General features: G+C 43.6%; 1 protein-coding gene across 4 annotated transcripts in view; it reads right to left on the bottom strand.

Annotated features, from left to right (window-relative positions):
- LOC136711845 (5'-AMP-activated protein kinase subunit gamma-2) overlaps positions 1-27,667 on the bottom strand; it is a 119,208-nt gene that overhangs the window by 77,225 nt on the left and 14,316 nt on the right. For 3 of the 4 annotated variants that reach the window (XR_010804783.1, XM_066688410.1, XM_066688399.1), the window contains exons 2-3: positions 12,482-12,553; positions 3,036-3,309 (exon numbers count right to left, since the gene is read on the bottom strand). Coding sequence is in view for 3 of the 4 variants with exons in the window: in XM_066688410.1 (XP_066544507.1) it covers positions 3,036-3,309; positions 12,482-12,553 (346 nt within the window). In the remaining variant the exon portion in view is untranslated. Of the gene's footprint in view, positions 1-3,035; positions 3,310-12,481; positions 12,554-19,300; positions 19,542-27,667 lie in introns of those variants that run through there. The other variant, XM_066688419.1, reaches the window with a different exon arrangement.

The following is a 27,667-nucleotide window of genomic DNA, read 5'->3' as shown; positions in this document are numbered from 1 at the left end:
TCACAACGACACTTACAGTCCTTACAGTTGTCTTTCAGTCTCCACGTGAGTTTATGAATCCCCCCAAATGGAATGGAAAAGGGAAAAAAGAAAGGAAAACCGCATTCCAGGAAGAAATTTGAATGTCTCCGCAGCTACGACAAGCCACAACAGCCGAGAGTTTTTGACATGATTCTTAAAGAGTGAGCGGAGAGATGCTTTAAATGAACCCGTAAGTCAACAGGTATTTCAATGCTTGTGTGCTTTCTTAGAACTCTGCCCCACAGCCCTCACTGGCCCCTGCCATCCTCCTGCCATTCATGTGTGTCTGTATGACCAAGCTGCCAGGCCCATCACAGCTCATACATGTTAGAGGCAAGGTTGTGGGTTTTATGGTCACATGACTTATTTCCTTGCTTCTGCTCTCACGAAATATTGTGGAAGAAGGGGTCGAAAAAGAAAAAAAAAAAAAAAAGTAATTCAAACACCGAGCTGAGGTTTGCCGGGCCCTAGAACTCATTGAACGCCAGTGATGTGTCGGCACACAACCCTCCTGGAGGACACTTGCGCCAGACAGACTCACAGGACATATGTGTGGTTAATGTGCCTCCATTGAACGCTGTTCTGAGACAGAGAGACAGAAGGCTGAAATGACCTGCGAATTAACCTCTTATTGCATAACTCTGGACAAAAGCATTGCTTTAAAGGTGCTGAAATCACTTCTTAGTGTAGACTTACTATCTACTGTATTTTCTGAAGTCTGATTCCTCTTCTAATGGATATACCAGTAAAAAACAAATTATGTAAGTGCAGTTAAAAAATCTCAATCCCAGAAGGAAAATCAAATGAACTGCACATTAAACACACAGTGTTTAACTCCTAACTACAGGGACCACAATGATGACATCAATCTGAGTTGCACAAGATGGTTTCTACAAGTTTATTTTTGTTCCTTGCAGGACGATAAACATTGTTAAGCAACAGAAATAACAGCTTCCCTATTTTTCTTATCTTGGTTTCAACAACTTCCTACTAAAAAACAAAACAAACTTATATTAAATGATCGCTGGTTTAGCTGTTCGCTTCAATGTTTTACCCAGAGAGTAATGACAAACCCACAACTTGTAATAAGGCATTGTAAAAAAAAGTATTTTTTAGTTGAGAGATTTAAATTTTACAACTGAAGGCAAAGGAGAAGAAGAACAAGAAAATAATACTGGTGATTTTCTCTTTTGTTCCTTATTAGCAGACGCAGGGCTGACACAAAATCTCCCTTTGTGTGCAGACAGGAGTCAATGAGATTTTATTGACGCTTTATATCAGCATCAAAAGTAAAGCCCTGACAAAGTGTTACATGCCAAGGTCCACCTCTGTCATGGCAAACTGTGTATCTTGTCCCCGCAGCTTAGCATAATACAGAATTCCCGATGGCAAGCTCTGCAGTACGCTGGCAATTAGATTCTCTCCCATGTAATTATTCCAGTAAGTAGGTACATTCGTCAATGGGGCAGCAATGAAAAAACCCTTCTATTAGGTAGTGAGCTTTGTGACATCACACAGGGAGGCTGTCATTAATACTGCTGTCTACAGTCCAACCAGTAGAAAATTGCTGTAATTATTGTCTTGCACTGCGGTTGATTTATACATGAGGATTTGAGCCCAAGGACTATTTTGGAGTCTACAGTTCAACAGGATGTATAAAGTGAGTTCAGACAAAAACAAATACAGAACAAAACAAATTCTTTTACCTATGTTTTTTAAAGGTTTAAATTATGTATTTGGAGGCAAGAGTACATTTCAGTGAGAGCCACTGCCATGCCAGGAATAAATATCTGCGCTACCATTATCTTCATCGTCGTCATCAACATTTTCAGGATGACGGACAGTGAGCACGGTGAGGATTATCCTGAACAGCAGCTCAGCGCCGCCATGATCGCACCAGCTGAGCTGGGTAATCCACAAACAGGCAGGCAGGCAGGCTGGCAAAGCAGACATATAATTTCTGTCTTCATCAAGGCGAGAGACACTCGTCACTCGAACCTGATGCTTGGCACACCCAGGGAGTGGCCTTAGCGCCTTCATTAACACCGCACAGAAAGAGCCGGGTTCAGGAGGAATTACTGCAGCTGAAATCATGTCTGAACAGAGAACCAAATCCATCCTGACGTCCGCGAGTCATGGGACGGGAGGCTGGGAGCCAGGCCTGCGTTTGCCTGCGTGAGAGTTCAGCCTTCTCTCCTGTTTATTTATTTTTTCATCTCGGTGTACAAAAATGTAATTTATAATCGAGGAGTCACAAAACCAATAAGCAAAAATCTTGTGACTGGCTTGTGATGCATTAAAAACATGCATTAAACTGGAACAAACACACACAAACAACAATAATAAAAGTCCATTGACACAAGGGAATCTCATTTCAGGGAAGGGAATAATATACTGAACTGAACTGATTGATTTCAACATATCCTGAAATACTGTGAGACTGTTTGGGGGGAAATGTTGACAGGCATCCATGCTTATTGTTTGGGTCCCTCCAGAGGTGTTTCCTTAGTCCCAGATCATAATAAACCACTTACAATTGAGGTCAATCCAACCCCCTCCCCACCCCGCCCCAAATAAAACCCTTTGAATCCATGTGGAAGAAACCAGTCCAAATGGGATCTGGGCAACCTGTCGTAGCATTGGATTCTGCACTGAAGAACAGCCCCAATCTGCACCGATCACCTTGACCAACAGTGACTTTAGTTTGCCCTGCCCTCCTAACTGTTCATTTCATATTTACCTAGAGTATCTATCTATCTATCGGTTCACTCATATCCATCTGGTCTGTGGTCTCTATCTATCGTTAGCGATCATAGCTATCTATCTGATGTATGTATCGTATCTCTGAATCATGTCTGTCTATCTTTGTCTGGAAAGCAAAGGATAGCGCTGTACGGAATATGTATGGAAATGGGCAGTAGATATTGTGGGAGGATTTTCCCCACCCCTTAATAGTGCTTGAGCTTCTGTCCACCCTTTTGATATCAGGTCCCGCCTCCCCCGTGCTCGCTTACCTTTCCTGGCCCGGGTGAAGAACTTGATGCTGACGGGGGAGGTGGAGGTGGAGGAGGACGAGTCTTTGGAGGAGGAGCGGAAGATCCCGCTGAAACTCATGCGGCGGGGGGACTTGGGTGGGGACTCCTGGTAGGAGTAGGGGAAGAGCGTCTTGGGGGAGCCGGGACTGGTCTTGGAGCGCACTGGGGCAGACATGGGGCTGGAGGGCCGGCTGTGAGGACCCTTCATGAAGAAGCCCTTGGTTGGGCTGGGCGAGGGGCAGCTGCTGTCTCCCTGGAGGGGAAAAACAAAGATGTCAGTGGCGGTGGCACAGCTCCATCTTTCAAGGCTGTGGCGACCCTAAAGCCAAGAAAACATAACAGATTCAGCCAATCACATACAAGCTAATAGAAAGTAGGCCGAAACGCAGGGATGGGCTCCAACTTCGCTCGACCTCCGACATCTCAGAGGGAGAGAAGGTCCGACAGAAAATTGCAATCTCTCCGTGTCGAGCAAGGTTCGACAAAGACAATTACTGAGCAGCCCTGTTTCGTCCAGAGAAGGCAGCCTCGGTTGACCTCAGCCGCTGCCTCCGAGTTTCAAAGGCGTTTCTAATCACCTCGACCACACCTTGCCCTTGAAGATTAATACAAACTCAGAGGGACCATCAACTTAGCCAAAGAGAGCCCAGTACTTTGGTCAACGCATGCTATTACAGTGCCGACTCATTGCTTCAGATCAGTGATTCATTATCAGTTACTCATTAACCCAAAGAAAGAGCAGTAATTGGAGAATTAATATATCAAGTTAACCCTGGCTGACCCCTGACTCCCCCTAAAACAGATGTATGTATATTTTTTTATTTCACTGTCCTTTTTTGGGTGTCAGGATGCATAATCAGGTTAAACAAAGCAATGACTACATTTTCTCCCTGCTTGACCCCAGCTTAACTGCCCTCCTACATTTTTAAGATAAAAACATAAAAAAAGATAAGAGATAAGACATTTCAAAGAGTAGTTCGTACAAAATACATGCAATCAGCAGGATAATACCAACCATTGATAATGTACAGAGCAGCACGTAGACACAGTGGTTAGGGTTTAATTCGGGCCTTGGACGTCTGCCCGTGTGGAGTTTGCATGTTCTTGCCCCGGTGGGATGTCACTAGTGCTCTGGTTTCATCCCAACATCCAAGAAACGCCCCCCGGGTGGAAATGGTTTGGTTTATACTTGCTTCTCAGCTACTCCAAGCTGTTTTTCTTGATTTTGTTAGCAAGTGCTTCAAATTCATACTGGTGTTCTCAAAATGAAATGCAGAAGTAGAAGTGCTGTATTAAAGCCTGGGTACTCAATATATATGTGTATGTTGTTTCATTTCCACAGTATAAAGAGGCATGAGATTGCTCTGTATCAGCTCCCAAAGCCTATGTGTTTTTTACAGGACAGCGCTGGCCTGCGGAGGTTCAGGTTGCCCAGACAATGCCTGTACCTGATGAGACGGGAATCAAAGATTGAACATGAACATCATTATAAATAACTAATGAGCTCTGGACTGGTGAAGCCTGCCTGCTTTTGTTAGAGCTTGACGGACGAAAGAGAGTGAGGAATTGAAAGGAGAGAGAGAGAGCGAAACAACTAACAAATCAAAGCAATTAAAAACAAATTCAGGTAAGTCAAAGGGCTGAGGATGGCTTCCTCAAATTTCAGAAATGGTCTTCAATATTTATGAATATGAATTGTGAATAATGTTTATTATTATTTAGTAGCAGTTGTGATCAATAGTAGTAATCTGCAAACATTTGATCTCCTATTGAAAAATGACTTTAGATTTTCAATGTCGTTATTCCAGTTATCTCGACAGGCTGCTTCCACAGATGACCTGGGGGTCCCAAGGGATGCTGGGATACATCAAGGTCTTCCACACGGAGTGTCCTTCTCACATCTGTAAACCCTCACCCTCAACCTGAGTCCATTACCTTCTCCCTGAGCCTGCCATGAACTGTTATACACTCACCTAAAGGATTATTAGGAACACCATACTAATACTGTGTTTGACCCCCTTTCGCCTTCAGAACTGCCTTAATTCTACGTGGCATTGATTCAACAAGGTGCTGAAAGCATTCTTTAGAAATGTTGGCCCATATTGATAGGATAGCATCTTGCAGTTGATGGAGATTTGTGGGATGCACATCCAGGGCACGAAGCTCCCGTTCCACCACATCCCAAAGATGCTCTATTGGGTTGAGATCTGGTGACTGTGGGGGCCAGTTTAGTACAGTGAACTCATTGTCATGTTCAAGAAACCAATTTGAAATGATTCGACCTTTGTGACATGGTGCATTATCCTGCTGGAAGTAGCCATCAGAGGATGGGTACATGGTGGTCATAAAGGGATGGACATGGTCAGAAACAATGCTCAGGTAGGCCGTGGCATTTAAACGATGCCAAATTGGCACTAAGGGGCCTAAAGTGTGCCAAGAAAACATCCCCCACACCATTACACCACCACCACCAGCCTGCACAGTGGTAACAAGGCATGATGGATCCATGTTCTCATTCTGTTTACACCAAATTCTGACTCTACCATCTGAATGTCTCAACAGAAATCGAGACTCATCAGACCAGGCAACATTTTTCCAGTCCTCAACTGTCCAATTTTGGTGAGCTTGTGCAAATTGTAGCCTCTTTTTCCTATTTGTAGTGGAGATGAGTGGTACCCGGTGGGGTCTTCTGCTGTTGTAGCCCATCCGCCTCAAGGTTGTACGTGTTGTGGCTTCACAAATGCTTTGCTGCATACCTCGGTTGTAACGAGTGGTTATTTCAGTCAAAGTTGCTCTTCTATCAGCTTGAATCAGTCGGCCCATTCTCCTCTGACCTCTAGCATCAACAAGGCATTTTCGACCCCCACAGGACTGCCGCATACTGGATGTTTTTCCCTTTTCACACCATTCTTTGTAAACCCTAGAAATGGTTGTGCGTGAAAATCCCAGTAACTGAGCAGATTGTGAAATACTCAGACTGGCCCGTCTGGCACCAACAACCATGCCACGCTCAAAATTGCTTAAATCACCTTTCTTTCCCATTCAGACATTCAGTTTGGAGTTCAGGAGATTGTCTTGACCAGGACCACACCCCTAAATGCATTGAAGCAACTGCCATGTGATTGGTTGGTTAGATAATTGCATTAATGAGAAATTGAACAGGTGTTCCTAATAATCCTTTAGGTGAGTGTACATGCCACCCTCAACAAAACTCGGAGGAAGTGCACACGAAACCCAAGTGTTACTCCTGTCGCACGTTATTTTTATTAAGAACTGGTGGCCATTAGTGTAAATTATGACTGAAAATGTCATGAATTTTTAATGTATTTTTTAACCAAGCTGGGACAAGAGACATTTAAAGGTGATTAGTTTGTCTAATTGACTAATGTTAACACAATTACTTGTGATTAAGCAGTCCAAAATAAGAAGTAAAACCTTTCATATTGCTGCTAGCAGAACTGCCATCTCATAATAATGCATTTCTGTCTGGGACAAAGGGAAGGAAGTAAACAAGAAAATAAGTAAAAGTAAGCAAGCAAATAAATTAATACATACAATCAAAACATGGCACCGGGATGTGTTATTTTGGCTGTGATGCTAAGGACTACAATAGAAAATGCTGCCAACAGACATTATCTGAGCAGCCTCCTCTCTCTGCCCCACTGTCTCAGGTCAGTCTGCTTCTATCATACATTTTCACTTCCCTATGACAGGTGAAAACATGACACTCTCACAACTGCTCACACAGCTGCTCCCTATCATCTGATTCTAGACGAAACATTATAGTGAACGGCACCCATCGATCCTCGGCCTCCGCAGTGTTCACAGACAGGAATTCAGGTCCGTGTAAACAGGCCTAGAACGGTTCAAGCTGCAGGCCTCGCTGATCAGACAGGCGCGAACTCTATTTTGCTTTGTCTGGGAAGTGTGTCTTTGTGTCTGTGTCTCTCAGCCTCTCTCCCTCTCTCTCAGCCTTGACTCTGCTGTCTAACCATCTCCCTGCTGGCTGTGAACATGTGCACAAGTGTTTGTAAATACAAATAAATATAGAAGTACGAAGGGCAGATTTGATGCTGATAAAAAAGCAAAAACAGAGCACTGGGTTGACAGGCAGTGTAAATAAACAGTGGGAGAACTTGATACTTCACGATGACAGTGACATGTTTACAAAACCTGCGGGCAGATTGTAAAATTAAATAAATACACACACATATACCCGGCATATTTTGGCACACAGCCTTCAAACAAGAGACTCTGAACACACTCAAAACCATTTTCTTAGTTAAAAAAGCATGTCTTTGTTCTAGCAGGCGTCCCTGTTGTGTTCAGAGATGCCTTCAATACTGTCGCTGGATTAACTGGTAAAACTGCTGGTTCAGTCTCTCTCATATCAACGCCGTGAAGGTTGTGCTCTCGTCAGTGCTGCGTCCAGACTGAGCTCAAGGTTGGCAGATTAATGGGGACGGTGATGCTATCGAGGGGGATATATTAGGATCTACAGATTACTCAGGATTTTCAGTCTTTCATGTCACTGATTATTAGTTGTTGCTTTTTATTTAATAATGAGGCAGTTCGTTTGCAAGGTGTGAAGATTTGCACACACTTTCATGAATAAGAGAAAAACATAAAGCAGCTAACAAATCAGATAATCCAATAACACAGCATGGTTTATTCTCGCATTTAATGATATAATCAGGCAGTGTTAAGCAGCCTTGACTCTGAGCATACAGGAGCAGAGCGAGGCCAGGACGCCTCCACTATACAGAGGCGAAGACAGGAGGGAGCCACGACCACACGTATTCAGCACTGAGTCCCGTCTTTGCCTCCTCCTCCAGACAAAGTTCCTGCTTTATACCCATCCACCCCTTCAGGCATCCAATCCCTTCCCTCCCCCGTCCCCCTAGACTGTGACACACGAGCGTGCCCTTTAGTTTAAAGATGCGTGAGCAGGACAGGCCAACGCGAAGCTTCTGCCCCCGAGATAAGGGGCAAGTGTGTGTCAAGGATACACAAAACAAAATGGACAAAATCAACACAATGTTGAATAGAATCACAGAGCAACCTTATGGTAATGAGAGGTCATTTAATATTGTTTACAGAGAAATACTGTTTCTTTCAAATGTTGTTCATCGCAGCATGAATTGAACTTGGATCGTATTTTAGTTTCCGGATCCGCCATCGCTTTCATGCCACAGCGTAGCGAGATTCTCCCGTGATTGTGTGTGCTAGGCAACACAGCCTCGTCTGCATCTGCTGTGATGCTACTTTGCTTCAGTGGGACAGACCAGAGAAAAGAGAAGAGAAAGGAAAAGAGAATAAATCAAAGAAGATGAAGCAGAAGAAGAAATAATAATTAAAAAAGAGTCCTGACTGGGAGAAAAACAATGTTTTCCAGGGATTGGGAATTTGCATCCGTTCAGTAAGGAAGCCGTGGCTGAACAAGAGGGGATTGGTGCCGTGAAAGGACAATGCGCTCAGGATCAATACGATCAACACCAGCTATCTGGCTTGTCAGGTTAGGAAATTGGTGGAAAGTGAGAAGCCTGGTGGAGTATTGATCTACTGAATCAATAGAGGATGGGGTCGCCCCTGAGGGGACAGATGGCTCAGACAGTAACACAGCGGGGACAGCTCCAGCAGAAGAGGACAGATGGCCATGTGTGCTGGACGCTGGCAGGAGAGCATCTGAGAGCAGTCCAGTCTGCTGGGGAGAAGTAACGATCCGGAGACTGCAGACACGTGGCGCTGAAAGAGGACAGGCCCGACAAACGCACACAAACTCATTAAAGTGCTACTGGGGTTTGACTAGTGTCCTAATCGATGTGTGCCAACTGGGATCATGTCCCCGCTATGTCACACACATCACAAGTGTGTTTTAATTACCACTGTGGGACCTGCAGGGCAACATCTCTGTGTGTTAAAATATATATAGCTAGCAAGTTCATTTTCATTTTACTAGAAAAACGTTGTGGATTTAAGGAAAAAATACAGTGCATTTGAACTTTACTATAAAGCAAATTGCTTAAAACATAGAACCTGACATATCTACAAAGGGTCTACAAAGATGTAGACTAAATAATCAGAAATGTGCGGAGAAGGTCTAAACTTAAGATTTAAAGAAAGCCCATTTCACAATGTCTGTAAATAGCATATTACTGAAATCAGCAAGTACGTGAAAATAAAAGCGGATCTGATGCATCTTGTTTTTCAACTGACAAATCATTGACGAGTCTTGCCTCTTGCCTCCTTTAAGTGATATCTGTACTTGTTATTTTTTTTAAGGAATGAGCTCTCATCCCCTGTCCTCTCTTATGTTACGCCACTGGTCTCACAATATATACACATTTAAGAGAACATAACAGTAATGCAAGAGAATACAATACACTGTGAGACTTTAGTCTTTTCAGAGGAAAATTAAGAAAGAGCAAAGTCACACATTACCAAGGTTCCTAGAAATCCACGGAAATGCCAAGTTTGCCGCAGAAAAACAATTAATTTTAGGTTTGGCGGATAATTTCATAGTGTTTTTCTTAACTTTTTAAATCTAAGAACTAGTCTGGTTTATCTTACCATTGGGTGTAATGTCTGCATTGTGCGCAACATCATCCCCTAGTTATCAGTGCCTAAATATACTGTAACAAACTAATAAACAATACAGTTGGCTTATTTGCTGATATATTAAAATGCTATAGCCTGTTTTTTTGTTAATCAGGCTGAGGGTTTTATCATGGAAAACTAGGAATCTGTACATTACAAACCGCTGCTGGTGTGGAGGTTTTGGGGAGCTTTGTTGCCCAGCTCCAGGAAGACCCTTTTTGTGGCTGTGAAACAAGTCTCAGCCAATCAGCTTTTCGCTTTCAGTCAAAAGTAAAACTGCTAAAACGTCTCTCTATGTACAAGTCTAGTTAAAGCACCAACTGCATCTGCCCCCGCCATCTTATTTTACTTTTCTACTCAGACCAAAGACGTTTGTAGTTTTGTGTCTTTGTTGGTTGGTTGGTTGGTTGGTGTTGTGCATATCTCCACAGTTGCTTAAAAACCCCAATTATCATCTCGGTGTGACCACATTTGCAACTCAACAACGACACTGTAAAGCCCGTCATCCTCTCAGGGCTAGACCGGGCGGGGGCTCGCATTACCAAGCAAAGCTCTCAGCTGAGGAGGAATAATGGAGTCTTGCTTGCCTTTGAGAAGAGAAATCACAACGACACTTCAAAGGTCGACTGAGGACTCAAACAAAAGACACGATAGTGTTGTAATTCTAGTCACAAAAGTATCAAAACCAAAAGTGTTTTCTGGACGTGTTGCAAACAGTCAAATTAAAAGTTGGTAAATGATGCCAAGCAAGCAGAGAAAACATTCCTCATAAACTGTGGTTCCCTCAAGATTTTAAATGTTTTCTGTAAAATGTTTTTAAAGGAAGAGCCATGATCTCACGAGAGACATCTGGAACATTTTGAAAGGGAAAAGGAGGCTGATGAGAACAAAAGCAAACAGTCCTGAAAAACACAGGGTGATACCCAGGACATTCCTGTGTCCTTCCTTTCCTTACTTGCCTTAAAATCTTAATTACAGCACGGGAAAAAAGTCTATAATTTTAATGGTAGGTGTATTTTAACAGTGAGAGACAGAATAACAACAAAAAACTCCAGAAAAACGCATTTCAAGTTATAAATTGATTTGCATGTTAATGAGTGAAATAAGTATTTGATCCCCTATCAATCAGCAAGATTTCTGGCTCCCAGGTGTCTTTTATACAGGTAACGAGCTGAGATTAGGAGCACTCTCTTAAAGGGAGTGCTCCTAATCTCAGCTCGTTACCTGTATTAAAGACACCTGTCCACAGAAGCAATCAATCAATCAGATTCCAAACTCTCCACCATGGCCAAGACCAAAGAGCTGTCCAAGGATGTCAGGGACAAGATTGTAGACCTACACAAGGCAGGAATGGGCTACAAGACCATCGCCAAGCAGCTTGGTGAGAAGGTGACAACAGTTGGTGCGATTATTCGCAAATGGAAGAAACACAAAATAACTGTCAGTGTCCCTCGGTCTGGGGCTCCATGCAAGATCTCACCTCGTGGAGTTTCAATGATCATGAGAACGGTGAGGAATCAGCCCAGAACTACACGGGAGGATCTTGTTAATGATCTCAAGGCAGCTGGGACTACAGTCACCAAGAAAACAATTGGTAACACACTACGTCGTGAAGGACTGAAATCCTGCAGCGCCCGCAAGGTCCCCCTGCTCAAGAAAGCACATGTACAGGCCCGTCTGAAGTTTTCCAATGAACATCAGAATGATTCAGAGGAGAACTGGGTGAAAGTGTTGTGGTCAGATGAGACCAAAATGGAGCTCTTTGGCATCAACTCAACTCGCCGTGTTTGGAGGAGGGAGGAATGCTGCCTATGACCCCAAGAACACCATCCCCACCGTCAAACATGGAGGTGGAAACATTATGCTTTGGGGGTGTTTTTCTGCTAAGGGGACAGGACAACTGCACCGCATCAAAGGGACGATGGACGGGGCCATGTACCGTCAAATCTTGGGTGAGAACCTCCTTCCCTCAGCCAGGGCATTGAAAATGGGTCGTGGATGGGTATTCCAGCATGACAATGACCCAAAACACACAGCCAAGTCAACAAAGGAGTGGCTCAAGAAGAAGCACATTAAGGTCCTGGAGTGGCCTAGCCAGTCTCCAGACCTTAATCCCATAGAAAATCTGTGGAGGGAGCTGAAGGTTCGAGTTGCCAAACGTCAGCCTCAAAACCTTAATGACTTGGAGAGGATCTGCAAAGAGGAGTGGGACAAAATCCCTCCTGAGATGTGTGCAAACCTGGTGGCCAACTACAAGAAACGTCTAACCTCTGTGATTGCCAACAAGGGTTTTGCCACCAAGTAGTAAATCGAAGGGGTCAAATACTTATTTCCCTCATTAACATGCAAATCAATTTATAACTTTTTGGAAATGCGTTTTTCTGGATTTTTTTGTTGTTATTCTGTCTCTCACTGTTAAAATACACCTACCATTAAAATTATAGACTGATCATTTCTTTGTCAGTAGGCAAACATACAAACTTACTTTTTTCCCTCACTGTAGTTGTCATTATCTTATCTGCATCCTAACAATGAGAAGAACTGAGTGTAATCTGAGGTCTAGACAAACGGACAATGAGAAAACTGACACAATGCAATGTTTTTCTCAGAGCTTTACCATACCTTTATCCCAGCAGCGCAGTGAGCCTCAGATTTAAACACACGCCAGGCTGCATGCCAAGGATGCACGAAGGTAAATGAAATGGAGAACCCTTTAATCACTTTGCATGTCTGAGAGCGCTCTAATCCATATTAAATCACACAAAACAACACATTGATAAGAACCAGAGAAATATCCCATTTGTTACTTGCAAACAGAAGTGATTTACCTTCCGTGTGGCATCCTTCTCAGAGGTCTCTGTGTCCCCGTCCAGGAACGGCATGGCAAACGAGCTCAGGTCCTGCAAAGACAACGCAATTTCCTGTTAGTCTCCATATGGCACACAGGCATTTGTGTAGGAAACATCTGTGTGAAACTGTGCGACTAGAGCATCTTACACACGACTTATTCACCACTGGAGCATCTTATAAACAACTTACTCATGACTGGAGCATCTTACAAAGACTTGCTCACAACTGGAGCATCTTACACAGGATCACGATTGGAGCATCTTACAAACAACTACAGAATATTACAAATTACTTAACTCATGACTAGAGCATCTTACAAATTACTTACTCATGACTGGAGCATCTTACAAACAACTAGAGCATCTTACTAACAACTTACTCACGAGTCACGACTGCAGCATCTTACGAATGACTTACTCGCTACCAGACAAGCACGATGCGTTGTGGTTCCACCAATATATTTCTCAGAACTGTATAATTGCAGGAGAGAGGGTAAATCTCATTATATATCCTGAGGACCAACAATTGTGTCCCTTGGAGGCAGAAGGATTGCCCCCCCCTCACACCCAGCAGCCTCTTTATGACCTGTAAGTGAATCTCCAGCACTTTCTGCAGGCAGCTTGAGCCCAGCTGCAGGTCCTCAGCCTACACGTGTGATACACAAAACAACGCTAATAAGAAAGACTACAGAACCATTTACTCTGACTGGGAATGTGAGTTTCTTTATGGAGTTAGTAAATATCTGTTTGATTTGCCAGCAAAGAGGTGTGAGTTATGAAACAAAATAAAGAAATTGAAAGCTTCCCTTAATGACTGGGAGCAGCTGTTAACGGTTAACTGAGCAGGAACCAGTCATTACTAAAGCGTCATTTCCAATTATATGGATTTTACTCAAACATAAAAAGGCTTTGAGTGATGTAGACATTGTAAAGGAGGGCATCATTGCATCTGCTCAAATTATGTGCACTAACCCGCCAGACAAAGACAACAGTCAGACAGATCAGTCCATTGCAACTATTGGAAACAGCGGATCCAAGGCGACCCGAGACTCTTGGTTCAGATTGATTTGAACCGTTGGTAACTGTCCTGAATGAGGTGCCCTTCCTCAGTAGAGCACTGGAAGAAACAACTGATGTCCAGAATATTGCACAGCTACTTGTATGGGTGTGTTTCACAAACCAGTCAGAAGGTGCTTCTGAGAGGAGATGGGTTTACTGCCTCTCCAAGGCCACACTTGGGAGCAAGACAAATGTGAGAAACTGACAGATGACTTTGATCACTATAATGAAGAGTGTGAGAACAGGACGATTTAGTGACTTTTGCAACAGAAAGATATTCAATTTTTTCCTAAATCCCTGTGCCGTACCTGTGAGAGCCACCTCCGCTGAACTCGAACACATGAGGTCAGAAACCAGCAAATCAGACTCTGAACTCCAAGACTTTGACATGCAGGCAATACATTCAGCCTGTTCTGTGCCTAAACTCAGGTGGAAATAACCCCAATATAAATATCCCATATTCATATCCTGTGCTTTTAAGGGACTGTCCATGTTCGGTAGCAGATATGTGTGCAAAGCCAGCTTTTCAGCAATGAGCTCAATTAAGAACAATGTTTGAGGAATAGGGGGTATATAGACTATGTGCTAAAAATGAGTTACCGAAGTGGCCCTTCAGAATACTGAAGTGGGGAACACTGGGATAAATTGAGCATTTTTAGATTAAAATCGATTAATTAATTAATAAATAAATAAATAAAAGGTACACATTCATGGACTCGTTTGCATTTACCGCCATGTAGATGCTCTTCTTAATCTGGCCAAGACCCTTCAAAGGTGGTGAGATGAACCAGGCAGTGGGTTTTAAAAGCCCTCCTCTCATCTGGATCTCCAGACCATGGATGCAAACAGGAACAGAGGATGTGTCGCTACACGAGGAGCTAAGACTGAGTCCATGTTTCACACAAGCACAGTAACACTTTAAAAGTCTCATCTCCAGGGTGATTAGTTTTTTTTATTGAATGTTGAATTCTGATTCTGAACTGCAATTAACCAATGCTATGAATTACACGTTGAGCAACTGTGATTGACCCAAGCTCTGTTTCATTAAGACCCGTTTGCGCTCAGGAAAGATTAAGAATACATTAAAGTATCTGCTCCACCCCCGATGTGACAGCTGCAGCTCTGGGCTCCTGATGAGGACACACTTCACAGGGACCCTGCTGAATGACAGTGTGGATGTCAGGTCTTTCACAATACAGTACTTCCTTGTAACTTTTCAACAAGGACATCTTGTCTTCTAGCACTCAGAAAGCGATGTCTTCCCTGTGCAAACCAGTTCTGTCACTCGGAAACCTGACACTGTGGGAGCCATGTGCCAGCTGGCACATTCTGCACACTTGTGTTTTTGGCCTCTTTTCTCTGTCTATGCTGGCACTTCTCATATTCTAACATTCTATCACATTTCTCCATCTTTCCATCTCCAGAAAGCCACCCTCACTCATGTCCCCTCCCACATGCCTTTATAGGCCACAAAAGGTACTGCTTGTCACATTGCAGGGCAAACTATTTTTCCACAACTGTTTCAAAACCCTGCATGCTATCATCAAGATTACACAAATCCCTTTCTTTTGGTTTATCGTGAATTTCAACTGTCTGTTTAGATTTTAATGATATTAAACAGGACGTTACATAGGCCAAGCCTGGTGAGTGACAATCTAATAAACAGTGCTAAAGAGGACTGTCTGATATATCCCTAGATCATGACCCTCCCTCACTGTACACCCTTATCCCAGTCCTGCAGTATCATCACCAGCGCCAGTGTCCAGGGTTCGGACCTCAGTGCAGACCTGTAGTCTGAGTGAGAAGCAGCACAGATGAGCCCATAGCCAGAATCCCAACCCCCAGCCAACATCACAATTTAAATCTTCATATTTCTTAGTTGATTTAATTATGTTACCCTCCAACAAAAAACACTTCACCATTCACCATTGTATGATATTAGTACGATATCTAACCACAACAGTCAAAACCCCAGCCTTAGCCAATAACAAAATTTGGAGCTAGGCCCAATCTGCAACTATATACCGAATAGAAATGCCACCCCGAAGCCTAACAGAAGTGTAAATGTGCAAGAGAAGATTCTTCAAGTTCTTCTCCTCCTCCTCCAAATGTACTATTCTTCATAATTCAGTTAAAACCTGAACACGGTTACAAACATTCAAACCATAAAGCAACTGGATGCCCTTGAACCCAACGGATCCATACCAGCCACAATCTCCACTCAGCGCAGGTCTGTTTTCCTCTTCTGCTCACAAATGAGTGTAAGGATGGATGGATGGATGCTCTGCGCAGATGCATGAATTTAAAGAACACAGCATTATCAATTCTGCAAGACTCTCTCTAACTCTCACCTTCCTTTTGCACCACATGTACCCGACACACATTCATGTGACCATCAGACCATCATCTCCACACTAAACATCACAAGCAGAGCCCAGTGGAAACACTGCTCAGGGCAGCAGTTATGATGCAACCAGAGTGAAGACAAAGACCGCCTGCAGGTGAAGGACTTGGCTCAGATCAGCTCGGGTGGGATTATTCTTGTGCCCCGACGCTTGCAGTGACCCAACAGTTTACACCACTTCGGTATCGGCAAACTTTAAAGGTGACATCAGCTCATGTACGTGTCCAAAAGAAAAAAAACTTTTCACACTAAGCTCCACATTGTTCTGCATTTCCCCAGTCGCTGTCGTCCACAGTCTGACGTTTCACAGAGCAGCCGTTGGAGCAGAGCAGATTATATGGTAAAGGGATGGGCTTCAGTATTGTCAAGGAGATTATTTAAGCATAAAGCAGATTTATGTCACTGCAAGTTTGGAAATGATAATTACCTCAAGGCAGTTTTGATAGCCCGTCTCCTTTTACATCATATTATGGGCAACCTCTGTATTGTTTCCAATTGAACGCTCCTCTTTCTCCCTCGCTCTCCGTCTCGGTCGTGAAAGCGTGTAGGAAAGCAAGGCCTCAGAAGAAGTGTCTCATGCTGAAGAGGAAGGTTGGAGTAATTTATGCATAAACACACTGTCTTTGGATAAAGGAATTAAGTCTGAAATATGTTGTCATCACTGAATCTTCAACACCATTAAGCTCGTGGAGGTTTAAATCTATGGAGCAGCACTGGGCCAACACAAAATCTCATCTAGATTCTGGGAAGCTGCTCCCAACACCGAGTTATAGGAGTTTAGGGATTAAGCTGGGTTTATAAAATTAAACCTTAAAATGAATTAGGCTATAAATTATGAGCGTTGTGGTACAATCTGCCTTGGCTGTCAGCTGCAGTGATTGGTTGGTATCGGCCAGCCTTGGTCTCATTACAAGGCCTGGTCAAGCTGGTAGCAACACACTGTTCCTAGCGCGGCACGCTCTGTCCGACCTTGGTGTTTCTTAATGAATGTTTCTTTCAACCCCCCACACCCTATCCTTGGTCATAAATTCTGAAACACTGTCCTCCCTCAGTGGCTGCGCTGACACGCGAGTTTGAGCTGACCAGGGTGTCGGGCTTTAGGGGATGACTCTGAGAGGTGAGGCCACATCACAGAAGAACGGCGAGGACCTGGCCGCGCGACTCCACTGTTCAGCCGTACTCATGTCAATTAACACCACACTCAGCGTGACTGAATCTCACAGGGGACAAAGCAACCAATGAGAATCTTTTGGCTTCTGGGTTTCACTTTCTTAAATATATAAAGTTTAGCCCCCTGCCAACCACTTCTGAGCATGACTCACACTGCAGTTTTTTGTATGCATCTATTCATAAACCACAAAACTTAACCTAAGCATGATCATTCAATAGAAGGGAAAACACCTAGAGTCTGGTTTTAAATGAGAAGACATTTGGCTCTGTTCAAAGGCTATAAATTTCTTGAACTACAGCTTCTCTTTATAGAGTAGATAAGATGTGATGAAAGCTAATTACAGTCACTGAGTCATTTATAGCTGAACACTGATTGCCACCAATCTCATCGCAGGCCCTGCAGTACAGCTGGATTGTAAATGATGTACAAAGAAACAAACCATGAAATAGCCATCACTGCCAACACCCTTTCCTCCAGATGAATGGATTGAAAGGAATGCCATTTGACTTCCCTGTAAATAATGAACCCCCGTTATTCCCAAATGCTCAAAACGGCCAAGGTACATTTGTAAAATGTATTATGCTTTGAATTGCACTGTATTATGTAAATTAGAATTTGTAATATGTTTTATGCCTTGAACTGCACTGTATTTTTGCATTTTGTATTGTGTTGTCGCCCTGGATAAGGGCTAAGAAATAATAATAATAATAATAATAATAATAATAATAATAATAATAATAATAATAATAATAATAACAATAATAATAACAATAACAACTAACAGGGCTTTCTAGATAGTTTTAAAAGGAACATATTGGCGATATGAATAGTTTTTTTTTTTTTGTCTTCGCGAAGCACCTACTAGACTCCAAGCTCTGTCAATAACCCTGATAGTATCTCTTAGATAAGCGGCATGTTGATAGAAGGAAGTACATTTCAGGGCAAGAGGTGAAAATTGTTAGGAAACAAATATAACAAGATATTTCCAAGGTCTTTCGGGTTGTAATTTGTCCAGATTAATTTAAAGCAGCATGTTGTGAAAATAATCTAGTGTTCTGCTTCTTCTTCCTATAAGGCTATTATTATTATGATGTGTCCCTTACTGCCCTGCTTTACACTACTATTAAGTATTAACTACTATTAATTAATTCTGTTCAGGTGCATTTTCTCCTGCTGGTTTTGAAAGTGTTTTTCATTGCATGTTCTTGGAGTGCAAAGCAGTGAACTAATGAATGTTTTACAGACATACTTTAACAGCACACTACTTTAACATCTGCTTTGCTATAGCAGAAGAAAAACAACCTCTTTAAATAGTGATTGACGAGTGATCATCTCTAAACAAAGTGGGAACTAGAAAATATGTTAGGTAACACAATAAAGATGTCACAAAAGAAGAACGCGATGAAGATGGAGAAGAGAGGAAGGAGAAAGCAGAAAGCAGAAAAAGCCTGCCTGTGATATGGGGACTAACTATGATGAATAACACAACCTGTCCAGAGAGGAGATACACTGGGGGACCCCCAACTTCTAACCAACCAGGGCTGACGCATCGGAAACATTTCAGTCTTTATTCTATGGACTCCCCTGGACAAGCCCAAATGTTTCCCACCTACACTGCTGACCTCTTTCATTAAGCGAATCAAGAAAGTTGCCGAGATTGTGCCGCTGGGTCAACAGAGGAAGGTCACTGGGACAGGGGCACTACGCTCCTTTAAAAATAACTTCCTGCAACTCAGGGCATTGAAATAGCTACACTGTATCAGCTTTGGTATATTAGTATGACCGATTTTGAACAGATGGGCAGCATTAACTATTTTTAAACCCATCATACAGACAGGGGGAAGGAATAAAAATAAATTGGCAGCAGTGAACAATGTCCAAACGAAATACCTTCTATAAATAGTCATCAAAATAAATATAAAACAGGCCTTGGAGAGAAGAAAGAACAAACTATAAAAACACATTTCAGTATTTAAACACCTGATATGTTACCTGTCACCGTGCCTCGTTCAAAAGCCCAGAGTGAGCTGCAGAGACCTGTCACACGCTGAAAAACTACCACCAATAAAACCAATCTTGACATTTTGGGAGCTGGCTGAGTCACAGCGTTCAGAAGGAAGCGGCTGGGCTGTGGACTGGAGCACGAGAAAGAAAGAGCACTTACTGCATAGTGTGGTGTCAGTCCAGAGAGAGACAGGACCCTCCATAGGGCCGCGGGGGAAGAGCGCCTGACTGACCCAGAGGAAGGCAGTCTCTCGCTGTGCCGCCGTAGAGGAGTTCAGTCGAGCTGAGTGTGCTGGGGCAACAGATGAGAGACGGAGAGGCGAGCAGGGGATCTCTGGCTTCTCCGGGTTAGCATTTCATTTTATTTTTGTGGCTGTCAAAGGACAAGGTTAAGACCAGTCCAGGTCTCGGGTCTGTCCATCCGTCTGTGTGTGTGTGTGGAAAGGTGGGGGGGCTGTGCTTGATGCCTCCACACAGCGCATTCCCCAGCTTCAGCAGGCAGGCACAGCGCCAGGGCCAGGCCGATGCGTGCCACAGATCCGATTACAAGGATACAATTAACCTGCTGCTTTAACTCCTCAGGTGCTGGAATGGCAAGACGCGTTTCCTCATCAAAAGCCCCGACGTGCCAAGGGCTGAGATGAGACGCAGGGTGACCAGAACTGAACCTGTGATCGGGTCATGTGCGGTACGTTTTCCAACCCTAGCTTTTGCGTCGCTCTCTCAGTGCTGTCATCTCGCAGTCACTCGGCTCTCATCTTTATTCTTCTCTCGAGGACGACGTGGGGCGCACACGTTTTCAGAGAAGATACTACCGATCAATAAGTGGTATACGGGAATACGTTCCGTTACAACTGTGTTAGAGAAGAAACACAGTCATGTAATTTCGCCCTGGTTTAGACCCCCTTGATATAGGCTCGTGTCAGACAGTCCCTGCTTTACACTCGACACAGGTGTGCTCCTGGGTTGGCAGCCGCTATCCCACATGATGTCATGTCTCAGAACACTCAACATTTTACAACAAAGAATAAATAGGAGCCCACATCTGCAGTCTCTCTCTGACATGGCAGATTTATAGTCACTTGCTCAATCCAGGCCACCTCTTTAGTGAATCATTAAAATAAAAAATAAAATAAAACATTCAAAATCGACATCTTGTGATGGCTGGTCTTTAATGCAAGGATAAAACCAAGATACAGGCCATGTGTGTTGCAGCTGAATCAGTGTGATGTTAGGGTAATCGATGGGAGCAGCCAGCTCTGGTTCCCTAGGCTTTGTCTTTGGCAAACATGACGAGTGTAAAAAGCCACTTGAAGAAAGCACAACAGGATGCTGTTGCATAATGCACAGGAGCTATTCCTGTTCTCTTCAAAAAACACAAAAGGATCATGCAGCTGCCCCTCGCTGCCAAGAGGCCCAATTTCAGATCAATAGGCTCAGCTGGGTTACGTTTAGTTTTTAAACGGCAGCCTGCGAAAGCCCTTCCGATCTCCCGACTCCCGAGTGAAATTTCAGACACCTCCACTAGCTCAAGTCGATCTCAGCTTGCACCGGACGGGCAGCTCAGAGGAAAGGAAATATGTATCCTTTTACGCCAGTGTGTCATTAACACAAGGCCTTGAAAAGCACAATCGTAAGGAAGAGACAACATCTATGGATTAATGAGCTCAGGGTACAGACTAGGTAAGCGGGTACACTTCAAGAGTGGCATATAAGCTTTAAGAGTCTAAGGCCTTATGGTTAAATGTACCATCCCATTTAAAAAAGATGGAAAAACTAACATCCAACAGAAAGAGATAGAAAAGAAAGGCAAGGAAGTGAGGAAAAAACAAAAACAGACAAAAAGTTGAAGTGGAAGTTAACTATTGATTTGTGAATTTGAGAGTCCTGCGCTACAGGAGCAGTGTTTTGTTTTGAATCTGCAGATCGTATAGAGCACACACCCACGGGCACCCCAGGCAGGGTTTCACTCGCCATCCTTTCTGTTAGCTCTCCAGGAGGCTTAGTTAGTGTGCCAAAAAAGAAAAGACAGAGAAAAGAAAAAATCTCAAGCTAACACAGAAGTCTGTACAGAACTGTGGTTGTGGACTGCAGAAATCCACACTGGGAATAAACAGCCCTCACTAAACCGTGAACACACACACAACACAAGCGCAGATATCTGGTTTAGGCTCTCGGTTTTCGCGATTGGCTGCTGAAATCATTATAAAATGTGAAGCAAAGCGCAAACCAGAACGATGTGTCAGATACAGCCGACTGCATCTGCCATCTCAAGGGCTGAGAGCAGCAGTGGCGAGTTGCGACGCGGTGGGGTTATCACAAACCAGCGGCACTCAAGGCTGGCCTCGCCAATACGGACTGAGGACCACCCAGCTGTCAGCAGGGTCACACACACCTTGGATGATGTTTAGATATATAAGGCCTATAATATATTCAGCTCAGAGCAGATACACAGTCTTGGCCTCCCTTCAGGAAACTCAACTCACTGAGGGCATGTGGGAGAAGCTTGACATTCGGTTTTGAAAGAGGGAGTTGGTGGCCAAGACAGAGCTTAATACCCATTCCTGACAATAAGAGGAAATAAACCGCTCAGCAGTGATGAAACAGCGCGACTCCAGCGGTAGCTTTCGGTAACATTAGAGCAGTTCGGGTCTGTATTGTGAAAACCCTATGAGCTATGGGACTTACCATTTAAACAGTTTCTGTCCTCTGGAGGCACATCAAGGAGCCAGCGCTCTCTCTTATAAGCAAAGACTGTCTACAGACACTCAGTAAAGCTCTGGACCTCCCTGCTCAACTGCGTTAATAACCACATAAAAACAAAATCATAAATCCCGCACTTTCTACTCTTTTTTAGGTTTTTATTCTAATTACCGCAATGCACGCTGCCTCTGTAGGATAGTTCTAATGCCTGGAAATGTGAGATCTTTCCCAGGCTGAGAGACCTGCGTATCTGACAGCCAGGTGCAAAAATGTCACGAAGCTGTGAAAATAATTTGGTAATTTCTTTGCTTAAATGCTCTGTAGCATTTTGCTGGCATTCTTCCCAAATATTCTCCGAAAAGTAGTTATTTACTAACAGAAATGGCAGTGTATGAGAAACCTACCCCAGCATGCTTGGCATAGCTGGAGCTGGTATCTTCTGTCATCTGTCCAACAGTCAATAAGAAAGTCTCCTCTAGGAAACCAACACCATGTATTCTTCTTATTGTTCTGAAAATCTATGATTGCCTGGTATCTGCTCTTCAATGTCTCTGACTACTGATTTAAAAATGCCTCATACACAGTGGCTCTCAAAAGTATTCACCCCCTTTTCCACATTTCATTGTGTTACAACATGAAATCAGAATTGTTTTAATCAGGAGTTTTTGCCACTGATCAATACAGAAAATATCCACTGTGGGAAACGATGATCTTAGACTTTGTGTCAAAGCTGCCGACAGACCCTTCTTCGTCACTTCATCACTTCCTGTTCTGCCCCTTAGCAGGAATGCCACTTTTTGCTTTGACAGTCATTAGGCTCACTGTGGCGACCTTGAGAATGGGCGATTGCTACTGTTCTCTGAGGTCCACAAGTGGTCGTCACTGTTGGAGCTGTGTGCCCAGGCCATTGTGCCAGGATGGGGTGCTCACACAGTAATGCAGGGGCTTCATTAGTGGCCCCAGTGCCCCCCAGCGTGGTACCACCAGGGCTGGCGAGCAGCAGCACTAACACGCCACAACACACTCAGAAGGAGTCTAATTTAATAAAGCATTTAGCACATCAACAGGGAATCACTGTCAGGGCTCATGGGGTCTTCAATGGGTGATGACTGACTACGCCAAGAGAGGCGGGCATTCCAGACATAAGGCACAGGTCCTGTACGGTCAGTTGTTTTATGAATTTAAAGAGAATACACATGAAGGATTGTTATGACCACCCAGTGATGTACACTCACCTAAAGGATTATTAGGAACACCATACTAATACTGTGTTTGACCCCCTTTCGCCTTCAGAACTGCCTTAATTCTACGTGGCATTGATTCAACAAGGTGCTGAAAGCATTCTTTAGAAATGTTGGCCCATATTGATAGGATAGCATCTTGCAGTTGATGGAGATTTGTGGGATGCACATCCAGGGCACGAAGCTCCCGTTCCACCACATCCCAAAGATGCTCTATTGGGTTGAGATCTGGTGACTGTGGGGGCCAGTTTAGTACAGTGAACTCATTGTCATGTTCAAGAAACCAATTTGAAATGATTCGACCTTTGTGACATGGTGCATTATCCTGCTGGAAGTAGCCATCAGAGGATGGGTACATGGTGGTCATAAAGGGATGGACATGGTCAGAAACAATGCTCAGGTAGGCCGTGGCATTTAAACGATGCCCAGTTGGCACTAAGGGGCCTAAAGTGTGCCAAGAAAACATCCCCCACACCATTACACCACCACCACCAGCCCGCACAGTGGTAACAAGGCATGATGGATCCATGTTCTCATTCTGTTTATGCCAAATTCTGAGTCTACCATCTGAATGTCTCAACAGAAATCGAGACTCATCAGACCAGGCAACATTTTTCCAGTCTTCAACTGTCCAATTTTGGTGAGCTTGTGCAAATTGTAGCCTCTTTTTCCTATCTGTAGTGGAGATGAGTGGTACCCGGTGGGGTCTTCTGCTGTTGTAGCCCATCCGCCTCAAGGTTGTACGTGTTGTGGCTTCACAAATGCTTTGCTGCATACCTCGTTGTAACGAGTGGTTATTTCAGTCAAAGTTGCTCTTCTATCAGCTTGAATCAGTCGGCCCATTCTCCTCTGACCTCTAGCATCAACAAGGCATTTTCGCCCACAGGACTGCCGCATACTGGATGTTTTTCCCTTTTCACACCATTCTTTGTAAACCCTAGAAATGGTTGTGCGTGAAAATCCCAGTAACTGAGCAGATTGTGAAATACTCAGACCGGCCCGTCTGGCACTAACAACCATGCCACACTCAAAATTGCTTAAATCACCTTTCTTTCCCATTCAGACATTCAGTTTGGAGTTCAGGAGTTTGTCTTGACCAGGACCACACCCCTAAATGCATTGAAGCAACTGCCATGTGATTGGTTGGTTAGATAATTGCATTAATGAGAAATTGAACAGGTGTTCCTAATAATCCTTTAGGTGAGTGTATTATGATGGACAAACCTCAAGACCACAGTAGAATCCAGCCATTAAAAGTGATCAGATACACAACAAATAACAAATAATCCAATGTTATGTCAAGCATTCCTGCACATTCACAAAGACTAACTCACAATGAGGTTTTCAGTGCAGTTCAGATCGTACGAGATTCTCTCAGGTCACTAAGTAATTCTGATAATAAAATCATAGAAATCAGCAGAACTGCACTACACTCTGTTCCTCCGAGTCTAGTTTATCTCAGCGTGATGATGGGAATTTGACAACGAGGCGATTCCAAATCAAACACATCACAGACACAAACGCATTTTTGGTTTCTGGTCGTCACGTAGATTTGAATGCAGCAGAAGGCTCAGATTAGAAAAACAACAATCAATCCACACTGCGGTGGAAGCAATGCTGGTTTCAGCTCATACCTTTTTCTGTGTGCGTGGGTGTTCCACTTCATTGTTGCGCTTAAAGAAGGGCAAATGAGGGGGGAAAAAAAGAGAAAAAATAAAGAAAATTTTCTCATCACACAGGGAGTTTTTGGCCTAAGCTAGACTGCACTTTGCTCCCTAGTTGTGAATGGCCGAACAAAGGTTAACATCAGCGAGGATTACGTCCTGCTACTGATAAACACAGAGCGGGGCACGGATACCGGGCAGAGCTGTTGTGCAGGCAGAGGACAACAAAAGCACAGATTACAGGCTTGAACTTCCGTAGGTGCAATGCGGAGGTGACAAATGACCCGCTGGGACTATGAAGCATCCACAACACCATGTGCCACATTGCCAGTATCTCAAACAAACCATCAATAGGAAATCAATGTTTTCCATTAAGGTTTATCCAACAAAATCCCTACTATTACAAGTAGCCAGAAACATGTCTATTGTCCTAGAGCAGGGGTCTCCATCCCAGTTACTACAGGGGCTGCTGTGTCTTTTGGTTCCAACTGGAGCACCCTCAATTATGTAATTAATCTAGTTTATTTGATATTGCTCTGCTTACACATGGTGTATACAGTGTTTATTGTATTTCCAGGCTTTCTAGCCTTCGTGGGTGTCGAATGTCCATCTGTCAGTATAAATATTGGTTCCCCTGTGTAGAGGGACAGCCTAGCGAAGGGCGTATATACTGGGTGAGATCTGCTGCTGCCGTATGTGAATGCACTTGTGTTTGGTTTGAAGCTGATAAGTCCGCAAAGAATGTGCATTGCCTCAATATTACCACAAGACCCCGTTGTCAGGACAAAATGTACCAATTAAACATATACAGTGGCTCTCAAAAGTATTCACCCCCCCCCCTTGGGAGAGTGTTTAGAGTTTGCCTAAACTCAAACCCCTAGAGTTTGCCAGAAGGCATGTGGGCGACTCTGAGACCAAGTGGAGGAAGATTCTACGGTCTGATGAGACCAAAATAGATTTTTTGGGCTCAACGCTAAGTGTTATGTTTGGCCCAAGCTTAACACCGTACATCACCCAGAGAACACCATCCCTACCGTGAAGCATGGTGGTGGCAGCGTCATGCTATGGGGATGGTTCTCTGCGTCAGGGCCTGGAAACCTTGTAAAGATAGAGGGCAAAATGGATGCAGCAAAGTACAAAGAAATCCTGGAAGAAAACCTGTCTGTCTGCAAGAGACCTGGGACTTGGGAGAAGATTAATCTTCCAGCAGGACATTGACCCCAACATACAGCCAAAGCCACACTGCAGTGGCTTAAAAACAAAAAGGTCAATGTCCTGGAGTGGCCCAGTCAAAGCCCAGACCTCAATCCAATTGAGAAAATGTGGAAAGAGTTGAAAATTGCTGTTCACCAAACAGCAAACAGCAAAGAAGGATGGGCACAAACTGCTGTGTCCAGATGTGCAAAGGTGGTAGAGACTTATCCACATAGACTCATGGCTGTAATTGCTGCCAAATGTGCCTCTACCAAATACTGACTAAAGGGGGGATTACTTATGCATTCAATTATTTTCTGTTTTGTATTTGTAATTAATTTAGAACAATTTGTGGATTGTATTTCTCACTTTGACATTATGGACATTTTCTGTGTTGATCAGTGGCAAAAACTCCTGATTAACTCCATTCTGATTTCATATTGTAACATAATTAAATGTGGAAAAGTCCAAGGGGGTGAATACTTTTGAGAGCTACTGTACAGTGTTACAGCTCATGGCTTCAATACTCTTTTGATTCCGGGTGCCGCTGCCTAGAACAACATCAGCAGCCTGCGTTCGTTCATCAGCGGGTCAGAGCTGGGCTGTGACAAAAGCCAGATGGCATTGGAGAGCTACTTGCATAGAGGGACTCCTCACTGATATTATTATATATTTGTTTGTATGTTTATTAGCAGAAGCCCTAACCAGGGTGATTTACAGTCATTACAAACATGCAGTAATACAATCAGTACAAAATACATTTTAAAACATTACAGAAGTGCAATCAGTACACAATACAATGAGCACAGTTCAGTTCTAGGTGAGTGCTAAAATGAGGGGGTTGGGAGAAGCAGCAGTATCACAATAGAAATGCTAACAATACACAAGTGCACAGGAGTGCGCGACGGTAAGCTAGTTCAGCCCATTCTTACTGTGCCTTCACACCTCTCGCCCTGACCTGGACTTGTTCTGCAGTGTGGAAGGACAGTGTTCTTCAAACTACAAACCCAGGAACCACAATCTCGTTGGTTTTAAAGATCTCTCTAAATGATCACCAGCATTAGACCTGCGAGAAGGGCTTAAGGGTTTCAGATATGTGACTCCTTCGATCAATTAACTAATTAAGAGCTCTGGGTGGAATGAAAACCAGAAGCACGTTGGTCCTTGAGGAGCAGATTGGAAATGTACTGCTGCATATCAAGAAACTTCAGACTCCTCAAAATTATCAAGTAATGGCAATGTAGCACTTTCTCAGGCCTGGCTTTTCTGATCAGAGCTGGCGCCTTGGCCTCTGTGATTAGTGATACAATGAATCATGTGCTTGTCCTGAAGTTAACAAAGTTGTATGCCACTTTGACTGTGTAAGCTTTTAAATTACATCTAAGAATAGACTCTTTATTTCTGTGCTGATAAAATACATAAAGCATGACTTTACTCTGGGAGTCAGAAATAATAATAATACATATTTGTTAAAAAGCTTGTTTTCCATGGGCTTTTGTTGGAAGCCAATAATCATATTACCAATTCATAGCACATCTTTCCTCAGCGAACCAGAGATGGTATGGATAACGACGTCAAATCATCGCAGTATGTTTCATATTTGCTGTGTTCCAGCGCTGCAGGAAAGAAAGGCTCAGCTGTGACAACTGAGGGAAACTGAGAAGGACAATGACAGGCTTTCCGGCTACATCCTTTGGGAAAAAGAGTTAAGTGACAAAACGTGTG

This window comes from Amia ocellicauda, chromosome 2, assembly GCF_036373705.1.
Source record: "Amia ocellicauda isolate fAmiCal2 chromosome 2, fAmiCal2.hap1, whole genome shotgun sequence".
NCBI classification, from domain to species: domain Eukaryota; kingdom Metazoa; phylum Chordata; class Actinopteri; order Amiiformes; family Amiidae; genus Amia; species Amia ocellicauda.
This window is presented reverse-complemented; position numbering and strand designations above follow the sequence as displayed.